This window comes from Prionailurus bengalensis, chromosome B1 (assembly GCF_016509475.1).
Source record: "Prionailurus bengalensis isolate Pbe53 chromosome B1, Fcat_Pben_1.1_paternal_pri, whole genome shotgun sequence".
In the NCBI taxonomy this organism is placed as follows: domain Eukaryota; kingdom Metazoa; phylum Chordata; class Mammalia; order Carnivora; family Felidae; genus Prionailurus; species Prionailurus bengalensis.
The window spans coordinates 33,849,195-33,871,618 of NC_057344.1; the positions used below are offsets into that span (position 1 = coordinate 33,849,195).

The 22,424-nt window shown below is 38.5% G+C and overlaps 1 protein-coding gene across 1 annotated transcript in view; it reads right to left on the reverse strand.

Annotated features, from left to right (window-relative positions):
• The window catches only part of ADAM28 (ADAM metallopeptidase domain 28), a 73,921-nt gene that overhangs the window by 21,859 nt on the left and 29,638 nt on the right, over nucleotides 1-22,424 (reverse strand). Inside the window, exons 10-15 of the mRNA XM_043561417.1 lie at nucleotides 20,799-20,883; nucleotides 12,682-12,812; nucleotides 11,216-11,393; nucleotides 8,871-8,960; nucleotides 6,441-6,636; nucleotides 1,370-1,472 (exon numbers count right to left, since the gene is read on the reverse strand). Of these exons, the coding sequence (XP_043417352.1) occupies nucleotides 1,370-1,472; nucleotides 6,441-6,636; nucleotides 8,871-8,960; nucleotides 11,216-11,393; nucleotides 12,682-12,812; nucleotides 20,799-20,883 (783 nt within the window). The remainder of the gene's footprint in view (nucleotides 1-1,369; nucleotides 1,473-6,440; nucleotides 6,637-8,870; nucleotides 8,961-11,215; nucleotides 11,394-12,681; nucleotides 12,813-20,798; nucleotides 20,884-22,424) is intronic.

Sequence of the window (22,424 nt, forward strand, 5' to 3'; positions counted from 1 at the left end):
TGCGTACATGCTCATAGGGAAACGGAGCTACTCTGCTCTCTTTTGCACTTGCTACCTCACAAACCACATGTTGGTCCCCCCAAAACACATACACATTTCTTCTTACATAATTGTCTTCCCTTTTAAATCTGTCCCGATTTCTTATAAAGGAGAGACCACCCGGACCCCCAAGAGATGATACTATGTCCAAAATACAGTTTGGTACTATTTATCATCTAGAACAATTATTGTTTAATAGAAAAGTGTTGAGAAATGTTAACCTTCTTCAGTCTCTTGCTATGCAGTACTTAGTGTGTGTAAAATCTGGAGCAGGTACTAAGTTTAATCTGTGATAATTTGAATTTTAAAAGTCGTCTTAAAACTGTGGAATTAAAAAAAGATCTTAAACAAAAATCTGAAGTCCTGGGGCACCTGGGTGGTTTAGCCAATTAAATGTCTGACTCTTGATCGTGGCTGAGGTCATGATCTCACGGCTTGTGAGTTTGAGCCTCACGTTGGGTCTGCCTTGATAGCACGGAGCCTGCTTGTAAATCTCTCTCTCCCTCTTTTTCTGTCCCTCCCCCACTCACTCTCTTGCTCTTTCTTTCCAAATAAATAAATAAACATCAAGAGAAATTTTAAGCCCATTGCTTGTGATATGCTAGAATTTTCCCCACCAGAATATCAATACAAAAAGTAAAACAAATGCTCCAGATGAACTGTCGATCTTTTCTTACTGTATTTTTTTTTTCTTTCTGTAATGCCATGGAAAGTTTTTTTTCAATATATGAAATTTATTGTCAGATTGGTTTCCATACAACACCCAGGGCTCCTCCCAAAAGGTGCCCCCTCCTCAATACCCATCACCTACCCTCCCTCCCTCCCACCCCCCATCAACCCTCAGTTTGTTCTCAGTTTTTAAGAGTCTCTTATGCTTTACCATGGCAAGTTTAAATAAAACTATATAAGCATTATATTGGTTATTCTTCTGAGTAGATAAATATCTCTACTCCTTGAATCATAATGAAAGACTTAGGTGGAAAAGCACCTAAGGAATATTATTAAATCCACGTATAGATTTCCAGCCAGGCCCATTCACTGCTGCATGTTTCATCCAAACATTCACTCTATTTAACAACGACTGTACTCGATGTCATCTGAAACACCGGCCATGAGCGACTGGAAAAAAGAGATCATTTCTTATTTGTCTTTTTAACTCAGTCAGTAGCCTGAAACCCTAGCACATAATAGTCACCTAATGGATGCTTATCAAATGGGCGATGTCCAAATTCACTTTCTGTTTAACTGGAATGAATCAGAATGTGTGTCTGGAAGAGAGTGAGTCCCCTAGTCTGTGGAGCAGGAAGGTTCAAACAACAAGGCCACTTACTTTGTTTTGCAGGGAATGCGTGTGTCATCCACTTTGCGACAGTACCCATACCTCGACCCACCTTCATTCCTGCTGTAACACGATTTATCTGCAACGCTGGTCCCTGGAACCAGGCATGGTCAGCAGGGACGTATTAGAAAAGAAAAGAGATAAGGCGTTCGATGCCACAGAGGGTTCATGAAACGTCAAATTAATGAAATACATAGCATGAAAAGCACTGTTAGGGCATAATCCCATTGACCCTTGTCAGAAATACAGGCTGCAATAATTTGTTACTAAGAAAGCTGGTTAGAATTTAAAATAATGTTTTAAATATTTATTTTTTGAACAATGGATAGCTACACATTTGGAAATATGGCTGACATGCTTAAGATTAAGAAAACTCCATCTAAATGTAAAGACTTAATTGGAGAGCCACAATCAGTACATTAACAACCCACAGGCAGACATTGGAATGCTCTCCTGGTAATACTTGCCAGGAGAAATACCATTTCTTCCAATGTTTAGCCAAACTGCTTTGTGCACGCACAACAATAAGCATCACGTATTTCATTTCTCATGTAATCCTTCTCAGAGCCCCATCAGATGAGCAACAGAATACAGTGGTTCAGGGTTCAGGAGCTAAATCGCAGCTGTGTGACCTTGGCCAAGTGCCTTAACCTCTGGGTTTGTCTGTAACTCAACTCACTGTCCATGCCCTTCCTGAACAATGTCCAAGATGAAAAAATGAGTTTTATTACCGTATTTTCTTAGTTGTTTGGTCTCAGTAACATTTACAGGCTCCTTGTTATTTAATATAACAATACACTTGTCCTTTCCCCAATGACTACATATTCTGCAGTATCATAGCTATAAAAATTGCACTGCATAAATATTATACAATTTATTTTCACTCATGCTTACTCTTGGACTTTGAGATGTTTCCCAATTACCCATTATAATTTTTTGAAAAAGTGCTGGCTGAAAATCCTTTGTAAACAAACATTCCTGAATACGATTCCCGGGGAAAAGAGTGCATTTTCTTTTTAGATTCTACATGCATTTTTCCAATTCTTCCTGGAAAGGCTGTGCTAACTCATGTTCTTACCAGACTATAAAACTGGGTGTTGTGTCACAGCTTCACTGAAACTGAGCACTAACTGCAGAAAAGCTTTGCCAATTTGACAAACGTGGAAGGAATCAACTTTTCGCTCCTGTTTCTTACTATATTTATGTCTCCTGACTCATCAATGTGTCAGTACTTCTACTTCTCGCTAGTGAGTTAAGATGATTTTAATGTTCTTTAGATGTTTGTACTTCTTTATGACAAATTGCCTATTAATGCCTGGGCCACATTTCTAATATTTGGAACGGCAACTGACTTACAGAAATGATCTGATATCGAATAGCGATCTCGAGACCTCCTTCTATATATATGCGATAGACTTTTCAAACTTCGAAGATTAATTTGAAATAAATTTGTGAGCCCTTATGAACGGCAAAATTTGGAATTTCATTGAGGCAACTCTGCTTCTCTGGTCTTTTATAAGGGCTGCCTATGAATGTATGATTTAAAAGATCTCTCCTATTCTAATATCAGATAAATATGTTCCACAGTGATTCAATAATTTTGAACATTTACTCAAGTCAGGCAATGTGTTAGGACCCCCTGGGAACACAGTTGTGAACAAAATACATAGTGTCTGGGTGCTGGGAAGTTTACAGATTCGCAGGTGAGGCAGATAGTGAAGGGTCGGGCAAAAGGACCATGTGAAAGCATTTCCTTCAGGGTTTTGTCACCAGATACTAAAGGGGAAGCTCAGAGCTTCACCTCTGTGCTCAAGTTTTTCTTTCCCCAGGTTTCTGCTATCTACTGACGTCAGCCAAGGAAGCCATGTTTCTTTAACCCGGAAACCCATCCTTGTTTCCACCTGTAATTTCGCGTTCGTGTCCGCCTGACCTGTGATCGGGAGGTTTGCTGAGGCCAGAATCCAGGGGTCAGCGCACTTCCTGAGGCACCAGGGGTGTCCAGCGTTCTCCTCAAACTGTGTCTCAGCCCACCCTTGCCTGATCCAAAGGGTTTTATTCAGGAATTTTTTTCTAAGTTCTAGTCCACGTATTTCTCAGGTTTCTTTCTTTCTTTTTCTTTTTCTCTTTGACCGGGTGTGTTGTAAATCAGCGATCGATGTTGCTTTCCTTTCTCTTGTTTTATGTATATTTTCAGGGATTATGAAAAGTTCCTGGCATGTGGTAGCCCTCCTCAAGTATTTTTAGGAAGATGTATTTCCCCCGTTTGAAAAATTCCTTCAGCCACTTAGGTAAGAATCTGGAAGTGTTGCAGAGGGGGGTATGAAAATTAAATATACATGCACAATGGACATCCTATGCAGAAAGTCCGGAGAACTGATATTTTTAAAATTGCCTTTCTGGGGCGCCTGGGTGGCGCAGTCGGTTAAGCGTCCGACTTCAGCCAGGTCACGATCTCGCGGCCCGTGAGTTCGAGCCCCGCGTCAGGCTCTGGGCTGATGGCTCAGAGCCTGGAGCCTGTTTCGGATTCTGTGTCTCCCTCTCTCTCTGCCCCTCCCCCGTTCATGCTCTGTCTCTCTCTGTCCCAAAAATAAATAAAAACGTTGAAAAAAAATTTAAAAATAAAATTGCCTTTCTGATCAATCTGTTGAGCACAATGGAAGTTTCAGTTTATAGTTTTGGAGATTAAGTTATGCTTTTATTTTTAATTTATTTTTATGGTGTAATCAGAGAATATGTCTTCTAAAATTCCAGTATGACGGACAAAACGGACCTTTAAGAGATTTGGCTTTCCCAGATTGCTCTTCTGCATTCCCACAGCCCTTCTTTTCTTTTCTTCCCCTTTCCTTGTACTCTGCCCATCTCCCGGCACACCGCTCCCCCCACCTCCACAGACTTCCAGGGGTGTACTCATCTGAGAAGGATCTTGATCAGGGTTTCCAGATAAAGCACAGGATACCCAGTGAAATTTGTTTTTCTTTTAAGTTTTTATTTAAATTCGAGCTAGTTAACAGAGTTGCAATGTTAGTTTCAGGTGTGCAATATAGTGAATCAACGCTTTCATACGTCACCCAGTGCTCATCACAAGTGCCCTCCTTAATCTCTATCACCTCTATTACTCATGCCCCCCAACCCCCTCTGGGAACCATCAGTTTGCTCTCTTTAGCTACAAGTCTGCTTCTTGGTTCACCTCCCTCTTTTTTTTCCCTCTTTGTTTGTTTTGTTTCTTAAATTGCACATGTGAGTGTGCTTGCTGGAGCAGCGCATATACTAATATTGTAACGATACAGAGATTCACATGGTCCCTGTGCAAAGAACATATGAATTCCACAGGAGTGAAATCATATGGTATTTGTCGTTCTCTGACTTATTTCACTTAGCATTATACTCTCTAGCTCCACTCATGTCATTGCAAATGCCAAGACCGCATTCTTTTTGATGGCTGAGTAAAATTCCATTGTGTGTATGGGGGGTGTACATATATATATATATATTAACTGGGCCATATATATATATATATACATATATATATATATATATACACTCTCCACACACACACCATATATATATACATATATATCATATATATATATACACCATATATATATATACACCATATATATACCACATCTTACATGTATATACCACATATATATGTGTGTATATATATATATATACCACATCTATAAGTATATATGTATATACTTATATGTATATACATCACATATATGTGTGTGTGTGTGTGTATATATATGTGTGTGTATACACATCTGTGTATGTACACACATATATATACACACACACCACATCTTATCCATTCATTACTTGAGAGACATTTGGACTGCTTCCATATCTTGGCTCTTGTAGATAATGCTGCTATAAACATCAGGGTACACGATCCCTTTGAATTCGTCTTTTTGTATTCGTTGGGTAAATACCTAGTAGCACAATTGCTGGATCATAGGGTAATTTGATTTTTAACTCTCTAAGGAACCTCCATACTGGTTTCCAGAGTGGCTATACCAGTTTGCATTCCCACCAATAAGGCAAGAGTGTCCCCGTCTCTCCGTATCCTTTCCAGCGCCTGTTGCTTCTTGTGTTGTTGATTTTAGCCATCCTGACAGGTGTGAGGTGATATCTTATTATAAACTTTGATTTGTATTTCCCTGGTGATGAGTGATGTTGAGCATCTTTTCATGTCTCTGTTATCTGGATGTCTTCTTTGGAAAAAAGTCTATTCATATCTTCTACCCATGTTTTAATTGAATTATTCATTTTGTCGGTGTTGAGTTTTGTAAGTTCTTTATGTATTTGGGATACTAACCCATTACCAGATATGTCATTTACAAATATCTTCTCCCATTCCAGTGGTTGCCTTTTAGTTTTGTTGACTGTTTCCTTCTCTGGGCAGAAACGTTTTATTTTGATGAAGTCCCAATAGTTTATTTTTGCTTTTGTTTCTCTTGCCTCCAGAGACATATCTAGAGAGAAGCTGCTACAGCCAATGTCAAAGAGGTTGCTTCCTTTGTTCTCCTCCAGGATTTTTATGGTTTCAAGTCTCACATTTAGATTTTTAATTCATTTTGAATTTACTTTTGTGTACGGTGTAAGAAAGTGGTCCAGTTTCATTCTTTGGCATGTTGCTGTCCAGTTCTCCCAACAACATTTGTTGAAGAGACTGTCTTTTTTCCCGTTGGCTATTCTTTCCTGCTTTACTCATTAAATTTGAATTTCAGATAAACCAAGTTTTCTTAGTATAAGTCTACTTCAAATATTTCATGAGACATACTGATACTAAAAAACATTGTTAATCTGAAATTAAAATTTAACTGGGCCATCCTTATTTTTGTTTGCTGAATCTAGCAGTCCCCAAATTGACCATATGTCTTAAAAATGCACTTATCCCGGATTCTGAGCGGATGCACCATTTCTAAGAAAGAAGACTGGGACAGAAGACTACTTTGGCCATGATTAAACACTGTTGCCCGTTATAATACGATTTGTCCTTGTGTGTGCAGACAGAGAGAGGCAGGAATGCCCGCAACACGGGGGTCTGCCCTCCTACCTGGTCCCCACAGCTCGGTGCACTGCTCCTGAAGAGTGGGGCACATCCCCATCAAACAGTAGCCCTTCCCATTTTGACAAGGGAAGCCGTTGATTCGGTATCTATCATCAGGGCAGATACCAGATTTGCCATCACACATTTCTGACAGGTCACACTCATCTTTTGCTGGTCTGCACACTGCACCAGGCTTTTTAAGCTGCAGGGAAATAAAAGTGAAGAGAAGTTGTGTTGTTGTTTTTTTTCCCCACCTGACTTACCCTAATATCTCAAATTGATGCGCATAATCTTTTCCTTTTGGCCTTTTTTTTGGGGAAAGGAGTTGCCTTTCGGTAAGATAGAATGATGCTTACATTTGCATTGTATAAACTACAGACGTCTATCGTATCACTTCTATTGACTGTGCCCAATGGCCGGAGTCCTTAAGTAATCAATATTTCCAAATTTATAATGCCAGCACTATAGAAATATCAATGAGAAAAATACAGAAGAAAACCAAGCCTCATCTTAAATGCGAAGAAGGGATTTATCTTTTCCTTTACCGAATGCATCTTTGTCAAGATTTTCAAGATTTAAATGTGCAACTTCAGAGATGTATTGGTGAAGTGAACCTTCTGGATTAAAGAAAATAAGTTTTTACAAGCACCAGATCAGCATGCTCTGAGACTTTCCCAGGCGTCATGTTTCCTAATCCTTAATTCCTTTCATTGTATGCTCAAATATTTCTTTTCAACTCACTTCTTCCTATGAAATGACTTATTGTGGAGAAGAAATAACTGGATGCACATTTGATGTGTTAACTGCATCGCCATCTATTATTGCAAACCTTGGTCTTACTTCCTCAGAGAAATCATAGTCAAACCAATTCTGCCATTTATGCAAATCTGAGGAAGGCTGTGAGGACACTCGAGGCATCTCTTTCCCTAGGTGAGGTGAGGAGGCATGCTCCCCTATCATCAGAAAACTTTCAAAATCTTTACAGTGATGATAGAATGGAATCCAAAATTTAATAAGAGACCCTCCAAATTCAACCCCCACTGACTGCTCCAGCCAGACTCGCTTTCTTACCAGCTGTCCCCTGAGCCACACTTATACCTCCTGTTCTATCTTTATTCTTTCCCTCAGTCTCCTCTTTTGGGGATTTTTTTTTTCTTTCTGTCTGCTATCTAAAATCTACACATTACTTTAAGACTAGCGACAGCCTCATTTTCCATGAAGCCCCCTCTGTCTTCTTCAGTGCACAACGCAGTCCTTACTTTCTATGCAGGGTGGGAAGAACTTTAAATTTGGATTTGAAAGATACGGGTTTGAATCTTGGTTCTGCCAGGGGCTAGGTGCTGAAAATGGACTTCATCACTCTGAAAACCCAATTCCCTTTCTAATATCGCCTTTACAGAGCCATTATGAAAATTAAGTGAAAAGCTACACAAAGGGCATGTATCTTTATAACGTCTACCTGGGCATTTAATCATGCATGGTATTTTCATATGTTTCAGGTATGTATGTCATTACCCTAAAGAAACAGCATGTTCATTGAAGTCAAAGACTACTTTTTTTTTTTTAATTTCCCACAATCTCTAACAAATAGCCATTATTCAACGCTTGTTGAAAACTACTTATGTTCTCAAGTTTTCTTCCTTTTGGTCTCTTTTCTTTCTTTCCTCTCCCTCTGATATTAAAAGAAACCAATCTCTCCCAAATACTACCCACAATCTGGTACGTTATAACTCTACATTCCTTCTAAGAACAGTTTTTGCGCATTTAAAATGCACAAAACTCTGTGCTAGGCGAGGATGAATCAGCCCCCTGCCCTTTGGAGTCAATCTAACTAAGGAAAGAGACACATAAACAAATAATCATAATAGAGAATCCTATGCAACAATGGAATGTAAAATTCTAAACTTGAACCTGAAAGGAAAGTCAATGAGCCCCACAGAGAAAAGGACACAGAATCCTTTATATCTGTTTTCCAAGAATTTCACCCTGAAGTGACTTCTAAGTGTCAAGATAGGGGAGACTCCACAAGATTTAAAATAAAAGATTTTCCACCAAAAGAAATATGCAACCAATTATGAGGTTTGGTGCAAGAAGGCCCTTCATCAGAAGCAGTGGCAGGTAGGAGTCCCCAGCTTTGGCTTTGGAACTGATCGTTTGGAGTTTGCCAATTCAGTGGCCCTATTATCTTACACGTTCTCTATTCTGAACCTCTATTCCCTCAAAAGCAAAATGAGATGGTAATATCTAACTCAAAAGGTTGTTGGAGAATCGAATAGCCTGTATTTGTAAAGCACTCATATATAAATGGTAAGCAGCGTTACTTTATAGACAGAAAACTAGCACTCTGCTATTTTATTCAACGTAATCTCAGAGATTTTTAATATAGAAAAATACACAGTATTTAATTATTAAAAGAGACTAAAGTAATAATCTTACCTGGCACTTTTCACAGCATTCTCCTGATGCACATTGAAAACTTGCTTTGATTTTACAAGTTTTAGCATCACAGCAAATGTTGGTACATTCCTAAGAAATACCGGAAATAAATACAAACGCTGTTTGGGCCTCAAATTTTGCTCTCATTTCATATTTAAAAAAAAATTTTTAATGTTTATTTATTTCTGAGACAGAGAGACACAGAGCATGAGTAGGGGAGGGGCAGAAAGAGAGGGAGACACAGAATCCGAAGCAGGCTCCAGGCTCTGAGCGGTCAGCACAGAGCCCGACACGGGGCTCGAACTCACCGCGAGATCATGACCCGGGCTGAAGTCGGACGCTTAACCGACTGAGCCACCCAGGCGCCCCTATTTTCATATTAATTCAAAATATTATTTGTTCATCACATAAACCCTACTTTGGTAAGTCTGAATATAATTTTCATGAAAATAAAAGAACAAAGTTTAACATTAAAAAAAAAACAAACAGATTTTGGAGCCACTGGTGATTTGTTATGACCTGAATGCTACTGACACCTTCTTTCTTTAATTTGAATATCTCTTCTAGTTTGCTCAGCCTCCCATTATAGTACTGCAAGTGATCTAGTTTTAGTAGAATATGAGTGAAAACAAAAGGAAAAGGAACAGTCTTTTAAAATAAAATTTATCAGGGGCGCCTGGGTGGCTCAGTTGGTTAAGCGTCCAACTTTGGCTGAGGTCATGATCTCACAGTTTGTGGGTTCGAGCCCCGCGTCGGGCTCTGTGCTGATGGCTCGGAGCCTGGAGCCTGCTTCAGATTCTGTGTCTCCCTCTCTCTCTGCCCCTCCCCTGCTCATGCTCTGTCTCTCTCTGTCTCAAAAATAAATAAAACATTAAAAATAATAATAAAATAAAATTTATCTAAATAATTAAAAACATAATTAGTTGAACTCATGAACCTACCCAGCAGTAAATTTAGTCTCCAGGGCAGACACTAAAAAGCTAAAAGTACAGTTCTTTATCTAAGTTTGACACTTAATCCAACTCTGTGTTAAGCAATAGACTTTGTCTTGCTCTCCCCACCTTGCTTCTAGGAAATCAGATACCTGCATAAGGTTTTGGCGAAATTCCTACCTCAGAAAGTTCCTCTTATAGCTGCTTAGTATCCCTAAGATATATTTAGAGTTACAACTTGTTAGGGTTAAAACTCTCACCCTTCTTTCTTTCTTTTTTTTTTTTAACGTTTATTTATTTTTGAGACAGACAGAGATAGAGCATGAATGGGGGAGGGTCAGAGAGAGAGGGAGACACAGAATCTGGAGCAGGCTCCAGGCTCTGAGCTGTCAGCACAGAGCCCGACGCGGGGCTCAAAACCATGAACTGCGAGATTGTGACCTGAGCCGAAGTCGGATGCTTGGCCCTTGAGCCACCGAGGCGCCCCTACCCTTATTTCAGATATACACATCATCTTGGAAAGAATCTGCTTTCTCACAGAATGAATAAATTTATGGTCATATTTTGAAGTTACTGAAAAGCTGACCCCTCGAGGGCTTGACGTGCTACTCATGTTAAGTCTTCACAAAATGGGGGCAAAGGTCCCATTCAGAACCCTGGCTGCCAAATCAATAGGGTGGGATCAAGCCAGAACTCCTAACGATAAAAACTCTTCAGTCCCAAAGGGAAGAACTCAATCCCAGGGCAGGGTGGTTCTGGGATTGCTGACACAAACACCTGGGTCCATGTCTCGGCTCCTCCCTTCACCAGCTCTGTGACCTTGGCCAAGCTATTTGCACTCTGAGCACTATCACAGTGCTGTGCCTCAAGTAACCACTCAAGAGGTCATAGGCACATAGGAGCCATTAAGTATGTCTGCCAGATGGGAAGGAAGAGAGTACAAAACTCAATTGTTGATTGTTCTTAAAAAAGAAAAAAGAAAAAGAAATGGGGAAGGAACCCCAAGATGGAAAGTAGGAAGTCTTTTAAGCAATGCATCATTCATTGTTAGAAAAGCCAGCCTGAACATATGCGAAATTATAGAAACACACAATTTCAGAGTGAGCCTGCGTAATACAGGTTTATGGTTTATCTTCTTAGCAATTGCAAAACACATTCGATCATTTTAGAAAGTACTTGGTTGGGGGCGCCTGGGTGGCTCAGTCAGATAAGTGTCTGACTCTTGACTTTGGCTCAGGTCTCACGAACTGTGAGATCGAACCCCCTTTCGGGCTCCTCACTGACAGGGCAGACAGAGCCTGCTTGGGATTCTCTCTATCCCTCTCTCTCTCCCCCTCCCCTGCTCACGCTCTTTCTCTCAAAATAAATAAATAAACATTATTTTTAAAAACCACAGAGAGTACTTGAGGGTACCTCGGGAGTCCCACAATCACAGTCTTCTCCCATTTCTACCAACTGGTTCCCACAGATTGGGGTGGATATGATATCTGTAGGCAATGGAACATTGAGGACGCAATTTGATAATTTATCTTCAAAGAACTTATCATAGCTGACACGGCTGCAGGAACTGAAGTCTGTAGGAATATAGAAGCTGTGAAGGCAAGGAAGAAGAGAATGAAACACAGTCATGCTGAGCATGAAGGGAGCAATGTCACACATTGGGGATGATATACCCCAAACCTTCCCCAAGAGATGAAATCCAATCTAGTGCCCAATGGCTAAATCATGAGCTCATTTCTGTGCCTAAATTAGCCCTTCTGGATGGACACAAACACCTCCAACTTTTTTTTTATTTTTTTTAATGTTTATTTTTGAGATTGAGAGAGACAGAGCACGAGCGGGGGAGAGGCAGAGAGAGGGGGAGACACAGAATCTGAAGCAGGCTCCAGGCTCTGAGCTGTCGGCACAGAGCCTGACGTGGGGCTCGAACCCACAAACCGCGAGATTTTGACTTGAGCCTAAATCAAGAGTTGCACACTTAGCCAACTAAGCCACACGCGCACCCTGGATGAATTACTTTTGATAGAATTTCTTCTTTTCACAAATAAAGATGAGGTTTAAAAATGCAGTAGTATCTGAGAGAGATAACATAAGATATGTAGCTGGCATGCTGCCATAATACAATTTTGTGGAACCCTAGGTTGAGTGAGCTGGGAAAGGGAAATACAAGAGAGGAAATATATATATGAAAGGGACTATGGGATTTTTAAGGATAAAATTTCACAGTAAGTTTACTTAGGCAAGGCAGGAATGTATAATCTCTTTATCCTTCTGGGAGAACGTTCTTCTTTTTGTTTTTAATTTTTTTTTAATCTTTATTTATTTTTGGGAGAGAGACAGAGTGTGCACAGGGGAGGAGCAGAGAGAGAGGAAGACACAGAATCTGAAGCAGGCTCCAGGCTCTGAGCTGTCAGCACAGAGCCTGATGCGGGGCTCAAACTCACAAACCGTCAGATCATGAGCTGAGCCGAAGTTGGACGCTCAACCGATGAGCCACCCAGGCTCCTCGAGAATGTTCTTCTTTGATTAGATTTTTCTCTCAGAACTTTCTCCCTACCACTACCCAATCTGAATTTATTGAAAATGTGATAAATACCAATTATTTTCCGAAACCAGATCTGGTGTAGATAACCTGAAGTTAAAAATGTCAAGTCACCCCAACAGCAAAGACACAATGTGTTTAAATGATGTCTTTAGTTAATGAAAAAAAAATGCACATTGATGAGGGGGAAGGCGGTTTGGTGTAGATATTCATTCATGATTATGCTATTTGACATTTAAAAGCGTGGATGTGTTGCCAAAGATGACATAAAAGAACAGCACAGTCCAGAGTGAACCAAAAACAGGGATATGAACGCATCTTTCCAAGAAAGCCTCACCTTAGTGCTCTGTCCATCACACATATTGTAGAAGGGCACTTGCAAACATAGGAGTCATGAAACATTCCAAAGTTATGGCCCATTTCATGGGCCATCGTTCCTGCTACTCTAAGCACGTTTTCACTGTGGTCCTAAGGGCAAGAACAGGGAAAACAGATCCTCTGGTTTTTAAAATAAATTATCACTCAGGGTATAATTAAATAGTTCCACTAAGTGGGGTAGATCGAATGGTTTCAGCTTCAGATTTTTCACTAATCACCATCTCTCTTTCTCTCCCCACCTTTTCCTCTCCCCTCCTGCCTCTGTCTGTCTCTATTTCTGTTTGTCTGTTTCTCTCTCTCTCTCTCTCTCTCACACACACACACACACACACACACACACAACTTTGGTACTGAATGCCCATTACAGGGCACACTGCTTTCTCTTTATTCTTGTAAATGGGGAATATTTTTAATGAGAAACATTTTTGTGGTTTCCTGCCATGAGAGACAGTGGCAAAAGGTCTTCAAAAATGATAAGGAATCAGCATTGCTTAATCCTGATCTACCTCCTTCCCCTTGGCTTCTTTTTCAATGCCTTCTAATTGACCGAAGGTCTTGGATGTGTTTAGCTAATAGGGATCCAAAAGTGTTTGTTAACCTAGGGCTTTAGTACCGTTGGTATCTCTCTTAGTTCTGTTACTGCCAAGCTAGACCTCAGTCAGTTCTAGACTTGCCCCATGGCATAAAGTCCAGCCCATAGGCAACTTCATTACCAGATGATTTCTGATTAGAAGTGTTGGACTGGGGGCTCCAGGTTTTTCAAGAACAATAACACAACACTAGAGAATCACTGAAGGTTGTAATTTCCCACAGGGGAGACAGGAATCTGCCAATGACACCCACGCACAGACGCCTGATTTCCTTATCTACTTCATGTCAAAGAACCAAATAAAGAGATCCAGAAGGCACGGTACAAGGCTGGCAAACAAGGAACACCTGTGTAAGATGGGAAGTTCATATTTACAATTCACGATATTGTATCATCCTGTCAAGAAGAACCAGTAAAGCTTGTTATTTTAATAAGATGGAGTTACTCAAATGGGGACAAAAACAAACCAAAAAAAAATTGGAAAAAATGTAAATGTGTTTAGACTTTCCAGATTGCCTTATTTGAGGTCCCTTTAAATGCATGGTGTCTTCCTTTAATTCATTATTCTCTTAACTGAAATGTTTCTTTCCTTTGGAATGACCTCTATTCTCTCTTCCCCCTATCCACCCTTTGAAGTTTATTTTCAAGCAACTTTTTCTGACCACGTGAATCTTCATCAGTAATTCTCTCCTCTGGATTCCTACTGCAGTTTTCAATTCTATTATCATATATTTTAAGTATTGCTTTAAGTAGTCCGATTCCGCTTCCGACTTTATGGTAAACTCTTTCAGGTTAGAAAGTACATATTTTATTTCCTCTGTTCATCTTACAAAGCTTGTCACAAACCCAGACTTATAAGATATATTATACACACACACACACACACACACACACATATATATATATAATATATATATTCCACTTCCACCTAGGATGTACAAAGTTGGAAAAAGCATTACTCTTGTACTAACAACAAGGACTAGCCAGATAATGATAATTTTCCTTGACTCTATCAGTCAGTTGTGGTTGCAGAACATCCACAGAACCTGAAAACTAAAAATAGGCCCTCCCAAGGACAGACGGAACTGGCTAGTCTCTAGCAAAGTGTAGAGGAGGAGACGCCAGGGATCCTACAAGTGGGGAAGTTAATTCACTTAACTTCTTTTTTTTTTTTTTTAATTTTTTTTTTTCAACGTTTATTTATTTTTGAGACAGAGAGAGACAGAGCATGAACGGGGGAGGGGCAGAGAGAGAGGGAGACACAGTATCAGAAACAGGCTCCAGGCTCTGAGCCATCAGCCCAGAGCCCGACGCGGGGCTCGAACTCACGGACCGCGAGATCGTGACCTGGCTGAAGTCGGACGCTTACCGACTGCGCCACCCAGGCGCCCCAATTCACTTAACTTCTTAAGTGAATTGTTAAAGGCCTAGGACAGGCCAGTGCCAGAGTATAGAATCCGAGGGACCTCAGAAACAAGGGTGCTTTGCATACACTTAGAGACTCCTCTCCAAGGACCTCCTCTAGGAACTCAGGGCACACTTTGGGAGCCAGGTAGTAGAACAGAAAGAACTTGTCTTGGTGGGAGTAGTCCAGAAGGAGTAAAGTAGCAACTGCTGCAAGAAAAGAGCCTGAAGCCATATCCAGAACCTTCTCCTTTAAGGAATAGAAATCTAAAGCCACTGGGGAAAGAAATAGTAATCTCTGACAACCTAGGGTAGAACGGAAGACCCAACATGGTTAAGGGATGGGTTTAAACATGCACACACACACACATACACACACACACACACACACACACACACACACACATCCTCTACTCCTGAAACAAAAAAACAAACATCTTGAGCCCAGGATCCTATAGTAACATTCATCGAGATTTTCTCCTACTGAGGGATGGTCAGAAAACTCTTCCTCAAAAGATCTGCAAAAAATGGAAAGCAGAATTTTGCTGCTGTGGGAAGGATGGAAAGAATCCCTAAGAAAGCTTTGCTTCTGACACTCAGGACCTGCCTAAGACCAAAACCAGACAAAGGCAAAGGAGAACCCCCCCCCCACCTCTGTTCCTTACCACCACATTGTAGAAGTCTGGGGAGAGCATCACTTCCAAACTTACAATCAATAAAAACACTGGACCATCAATTCACAATTTTCTAGAACTCATCCAGAGCTGAGGCCACAAGGCAACCTAAGGAAAGGTAGGCTGGCAGCTACAGGGAAAGTCGGGACATGAATATTTGTTTACCTGGAACAGACCAGGTTCCAGCAATAACTCGTATAAAATAATCTTAAAACCCATATAGTTAGAGTGTGTGTGGTACAGCAAGAAAATACACCAAACGTCGGAGCTTCAGACATAGGGGAATTCTCACCTACTCCTGGGTTTTTCTCCACACAGACCTCACCACGTGAAAGCTCTGAGAAAGCCTCCCTCATAGTGTGGGCCTGGGGAAGGGGAACAGGAGCGTGAAAAGGCATGAAATCACTCGAAGATCATTCTCCTCTCTCTCCTATGGCACAAACATGACAAGGACCAGGGTGAAATGAGCGTGTCACTCGCCTCATTCTAATTCTAGCCCTAAACCGAGAGCTTAAGCTTCTGAGAGAAAGAGCAACAAATCCTGTCACCCAGGGCACCGGTAAAGTCTCAATACAACTATAAAAAAGGAACAGGAAGGAAAATAAAACACATGGAAAGCTTCTACCCCTGGAAGAAAGGAGAAGGAAGGGCAGGAATACATACCGGGCTATGTCCATTAGAGGTCGCTACCTCTGGCAGTGGAACAGGAGCACTAAAAGGACCTACCCCCGACACTATAGGACACAAGACTTACCAAAAACTGAGGTTTAGTAAAGCGAAAGAAAATGCCCTCTGCCCACCAAAATTCTAACGATCATCCAGTAACAAGTAACAACCACCTACCAAAGGGAGAGAGTCTGCAGCATAAAGAAACTCTCTGGGGGATCCAGTAAAGACCTAAAAATGAGTATGAAGCACACACTGAGAAAAACCCTCTGGAAAACCAGCCTTCACCCTAAACATAAAATAATGTGAGAGGAATTTAAAGCTTGTGATGGACTGAGGCTAGTCATAGCAACAACAACAAAATCCCAATCCAACCAACTCCTGCTAGATTGATTCAAACCTTACTCAAGAGGCCTAAAGGAAGGAAAGAAGTGATGATTTCCAGGCAAGGAAAAAATACACACGCACACACACACACACACACACACACCCCTCAGATAATGCCTTTCACAGGATGCCTGACTTTCAACAAAAAATAATAAGGCATCCAAAAAAAAAAAAAAAACCAAAAAAGAAAAAAATAAAGAAAAAGGCCTACCTTGCCAATGAACATATCCAGACTCATATCTGACACAGATGTTAGAACTATCAGATGATACTTTAGAATAACTACGATTAGTATGGTAAAAGCTCCAGTGGGAAAGATGAAGAGCACACAAGTCTGCATGACAAATTTCAACAGACCTGGACACCATAAGAAAGAATCAAATGGAAATGCTAGAAATGAAAAAGACAGTAACTGAAACGAACGATATCTTCAACAGGCTTAACAATAGATTTGGAATAGTTGAGAAAATAATCACTTGACCTAACAGTTCAACAAAAATTACCCAAATGAAAACACACAGTGCAAAAAGGACAAAAAAGAAAACAAATAGAAAAACAGAGCATATAACTTTTGAGGGGCAATGTAGAATGGTCATTGATATAGGAATTTGTATCCCTGGAAGAAAAAAGGAGGAGAATAAAATAGAAGAAATATTTGATGAAGTAACGGCCCAGAATTTTCCATAATTAATCACAGATACAGCCCCAGGCCCAAGAAGTTCAAGGAACACTAAATGTGATATATTACCCATTTCTCCCAAAGTCCACTTAGTTATACCATCATTATGATCGAACTAAAGAAAATTAAAAAGAAAGGGAAAATCTTGAAGTAGAAAACAAAAAGATACATTTCAGAGCAACAAAGATAAAGTTTACAGCAGACTTCTCATCAGGAACTCTGTAATCCAGCAGACAGTGAAGTGAAATTATTAGAAGTACTGAAAGAAAAAAACATTACTAAGCCCGAATTACAAACTCACTGAAAATGTATACAAAAAAGAAAGAGAGATAAAGTCATCTGAAAGCAACTAAAAAATTCATCCACACCACACCTGTGTTATAGGAAATATTTTCAAAAAATCTTTGGGAAGAAATAAAAAATATTATACCAGATAGAAACTCTGCAAAGAAATGGAGAGTGTTGAGAATGAAATAAAGGTGAGTGTAGATAAAGCTAAGATAAACATAATACTATTTTTATTTTCTTTTATTATGTTTAAATGTTTATTTATTTATTTTGAGAGAGAGAGGTCAGAGAGGGGCCAGAAAGAGAGGGAAAGAGAGAATCCCAAGCAGGCTCCATGCTGTCAACACAGAGCCCAACACAGGGTTCAACTTACAAACCATAAGAACATGACTTGAGCCTGAATCAAGAGTTGGGTTCTTAACCAACTGAGTCACATAGGCGCCTCAATTTTTTTCTTACTTTAAACTGTGCTGAAAGATGACTGTCTAAGAAAAATTAGTAACAATATATTGTGTATTTATAGTGTATGTAAAGTTAAACAAATGATAAAAATAGCACAAAACTGGAAGGGAGTAATTAGAGGTGTACTCTTATAACATTCTTATATTACAAGTGATGCAGCTCAGTATTATTTCAACGTAAAACAAACAGAGGTATATAATAAGCCAGGGCAACCATTAAAAATAAACAAACAAAGGTAACAGTGAAAAGCTAATAATGGAGATAAAAGAAATTATTTTTTAAAAATCCTCAATCCTAAAGAAGGCATAAAAAATAGACTAGATGGAATAGAAAACATCTAGAAAAAAAATTGAAGCTTTTAGTTCAATATCAATAATTATATTACATATAAGTGATTTAAATATAGGAAATAAAAGACAGATTGCAGAGTAATACTCCATTGTATTACTATTATACATTATATTATATAATGTATTACATTAATACAGTAATACATTAATATATATTGTATTACATTATATATGTATTACATGTATATACATGTATTATATATATATATGTATTATATATATACATATATATATAATATGTATACATATATATACATGTATATGTATTATATATATATACACACCACATGTATATGTGTATATGTATATGTGTATATGTATATACACATATATATGTATTATATATATATGTATATATATATATATATATACACACCACATTTTCTTTTTTTTTTTTTTTTCAACGTTTATTTATTTTTGGGACAGAGAGAGGCAGAGCATGAACGGGGGAGGGGCAGAGAGAGAGGGAGACGCAGAATCGGAAACAGGCTCCAGGCTCTGAGCCATCAGCCCAGAGACCGACGCGGGGCTCGAACTCACGGACCGCGAGATCGTGACCTGGCTGAAGTCGGACGCTTAACCGACTGCACCACCCAGGCGCCCCACACCACATTTTCTTTATCCATTCATGCATCGATGGACATTTGGGCTCTTTCCATACTTTGGCTATTGTTGATACTGGATGTAAATTTTAAAAAAATAAAAAATAAAATTAAAAAAAAAGACAGATTGTCAGGTTAGATAAAAAGTAAAACTCAACTATATGCCAGAAACTTTTAAATGTAGAGAAAAATATATGCTAAAAGTAAAAGTAAGGAAAAGGTTGCATCAAGCAAACTTTAGCCACAAAATGTTGGAATAACTCTAATGATATCAAAGTAGACTTCAGAACAGGAATATGTCAGGAAAAAAGAGGAACATGAAACAATAATGGATTAATTCTCCAAAAAGACATAACAACTGTTTTTGTGTAGTTGCTTAACCATAGAGCTTCAGAATACATGAAGTGAAAACTTGTAGAATTGAAAGAAGAAATAAACAAATCTACAATTATACTTGGATACTTAACCACTCTCTATAAACTATTCAAAAGAACTGAACACTGTAAGTTAAATTGACATGGTTGCCAGTTATAGAATGCTCCATTCAATAACAGCAGAAGGTAATCTTTTTCAAGTTCATCTGCAGTACTGACCAAGAACAAACCTCAAAAAAATTTAAAATATTAACATTCTACGAGGTATGTTCCAGATTATTAGGAACTGAATTGTGCCCACCCTCCCACACTCCAATTCGTATATCGAAATCTTAACCCCCAACATGACCGTATTTGGAGATAGGGCCTCTAAGGTTAAATGAATATATAAGTTAGGATGGGGCCCTAATCCAACATGACTGAAGAGGAAGGGATGTGTGCAAAGAGGAAAGGTCATGTGAGGGCACAGCAAGAAGGTAGCCATCTGCAAACCAAAGCGGGAGACCTCAGGAGAAACCAAACTTACCAATACCTGGATATTGGATTTTTAGCCTCCAGAACTCTGAGAAAATACATTTCTGTTGTTTGAGCCATACAGTCTGGGGAATTTTGTTATGGAAGCCCTAGCAAATGAATACTCAGATCATAATATAATGAAACTAAAAGAAAATCATAAGAGAAATCATTATAGTATGCTTCTAAATAATACATTAGTCAAAAAGGAGATCCAAAAAGGAATTAGAAAATATTTCTAACTGAATGAAAATAAAAACACACATATCCAAACATCACAGATGCAGTCAAGCAGTGCATGGTAGGGAATTTATGCATTAAATGTTTATATTTGAAAAAGAGAGAAGCCTCAAATGAATAATCTAAAAATGTTCCTTAAGTAATAGAAAAGACTAGCAAATTAATGCAGAGAAAGCAAAAGAAATTCAATAATCAAGAGCAGAAATCGATGAAACTGAAGGCAAGAAAACCGTAGAGAACGTCGATAAAGCAAAAGCTCTTTCTTTGAAATCAATAAAATTAATAAGTCCTTAGGAAGATCATAAGAAAAAGACATAAGTTGCTAATATCATCTGAGAAAAGATAAATAACCTGAATACTTCTGTTATCTATGGAAGAAATTGTATTCATAGTTAAAAACATAAAGAAATGCCAGACCCATATAGTTTTACTGATGAATTGTACCAAACATTTTAGGAAGGAATAATACCAATTTTACTAAAACATTCCATAAAATTGAAACGTTGGGAAGACATCATTTTATGCGGCCAGATTTACCCGATATTTGTTCTAATAACACAACATGAAAAACACGTAACAGGAAAAGACAACTACAGACTAGAATCCCTCGGGATTAAACAGAATATAGAAATCCTCAAGATATGTTAGTGGGTTGAATCCAGCAATATATAAAAAAGATAATACGTTATGGCAATGATGTGTTTATATTTGATATGCAAGACTGTTTCAACATTTGAAGTTCAATCCATGTTATTTGCCATAGCAACAAACAAACCCTACATGATTCAGAAAAAAAGAGCATTTGACAGACTTGAACTGCAGAAACAACTATTTATCTTCAAACAAACCTGAACAATGCCAACAGAATGATAAGGAGAGCACATTGTAGACATGAAGGCAAGGCCCACGGTTGTTCCAGAAAGTTCTGTTGCTCTGAAAGAAAGAAAATAATTGATATAACAACTTATGATTCTAAATGGTATTTTCTATAGACAACTCATCCAGGACTCTAAATGGTTAACAGAGAAACTCACATTGTAAATAATAACTCTTAAATATTTCCTTCAGTTTTTGAATTTGCACTAGGCATTTTTTTTAATGTGCAATGGTTGTCATATCAACTAAATATAAGCACCCGGATATAATCACTGGATATAATCATTTTTAATATTTTATATCTCTCATTCATTATTTTATATTTTTTGTTGTGGAATTCATCTCTTGCCAGGAAGTAAATAAATAGGAATGTTTTTGTCCATATATATATATATATGTATATATATATATATATGTAATTTGAATATTAATATTTTCACATATGCTTTGTTTTAATTTATGTTTTTCTCTCATATATTTTTATATCATTTACTTTTGTTCACTTTTAGCACTGTTTTAAGCTATAGTGGGATTTGGAATTTGGGCCCATTCTGAATGTATTTGCATTATGAAGCATTTATGTTATTGAAATATTTGTTAAAAGGAATTTGAGCCACTTACATTTATTTGCATAGACTATTGGTTTGGTTTTAGTAATGTTAATTTCTTTTTTTAGTCTTCTTCACTTTTTTTTCTTTCCATTTGCAATGATTCCATGTGCTGCCTTTGTTATTATTCTGTGATCTGATCAAGATCCTGACCCTGGCTTGCCTCTAGTAATTTTCAAAGAATGCATTACTTAAAAAATGCCCTTAGTAGATGCATTTACCTAAAAAGTTGAACTTATATTTTCCCACTTATCATAATCAAGAATGGAGAGTACTGATTTTGCCATGCAGAATAAGGACAATTAGAGAACTTCGTCCCACTTTATACTTCCTTTGGACAATTTTCAGATATCTGTTGTTTTGAAAAGATATTTTGCATTATACCTGATATTTTAAAGATTTGCAGTATTTATATCCTCTTTAAAAATTATGTTATAAAATTATTTATACTTCACTGGGTGTTGTATGGAAACCAATTTGACAATAAATTTCATATTAAAAAATTACTTATACTTAAGTCTGCATTTGTGTGGGTTCAATTCTCACTACCAGCTCATTTATAATAAATAAATCTTCCCCCGTTATGGAGTTAGCTATTTACTCTTTTTAGTGGATAGATTATAGCTGTACCACAAAGTTCTTACCTTGTTATGCCTAGGTATAGACACAACCTTCTGTTAATTTATTAGGTAATTTTTTTTCTTTTAAAAAAAATTTTTTTTTAATGTTTATTCATTTTTGAAAGACAGAGAGAGACGGAGCACAAGCAGGGGTGGGGCAGAGAGAGGGGGAGGACACAGAATCTGAAACAGGCTCCAGGCTCTGAGCGGTCAGCACAGAGACCGATGCGGGGGTTGAACCCACGAACCGTGAGATCATGACCTGAGCCGAAGTGGGACGCTTAACCCACTGAGCCACCCAGGCACCCCGATTTGGTAAATTTTTGAATGAAAGTGCAATTATTTCTTTCCACCATATCTTTTTAGTACT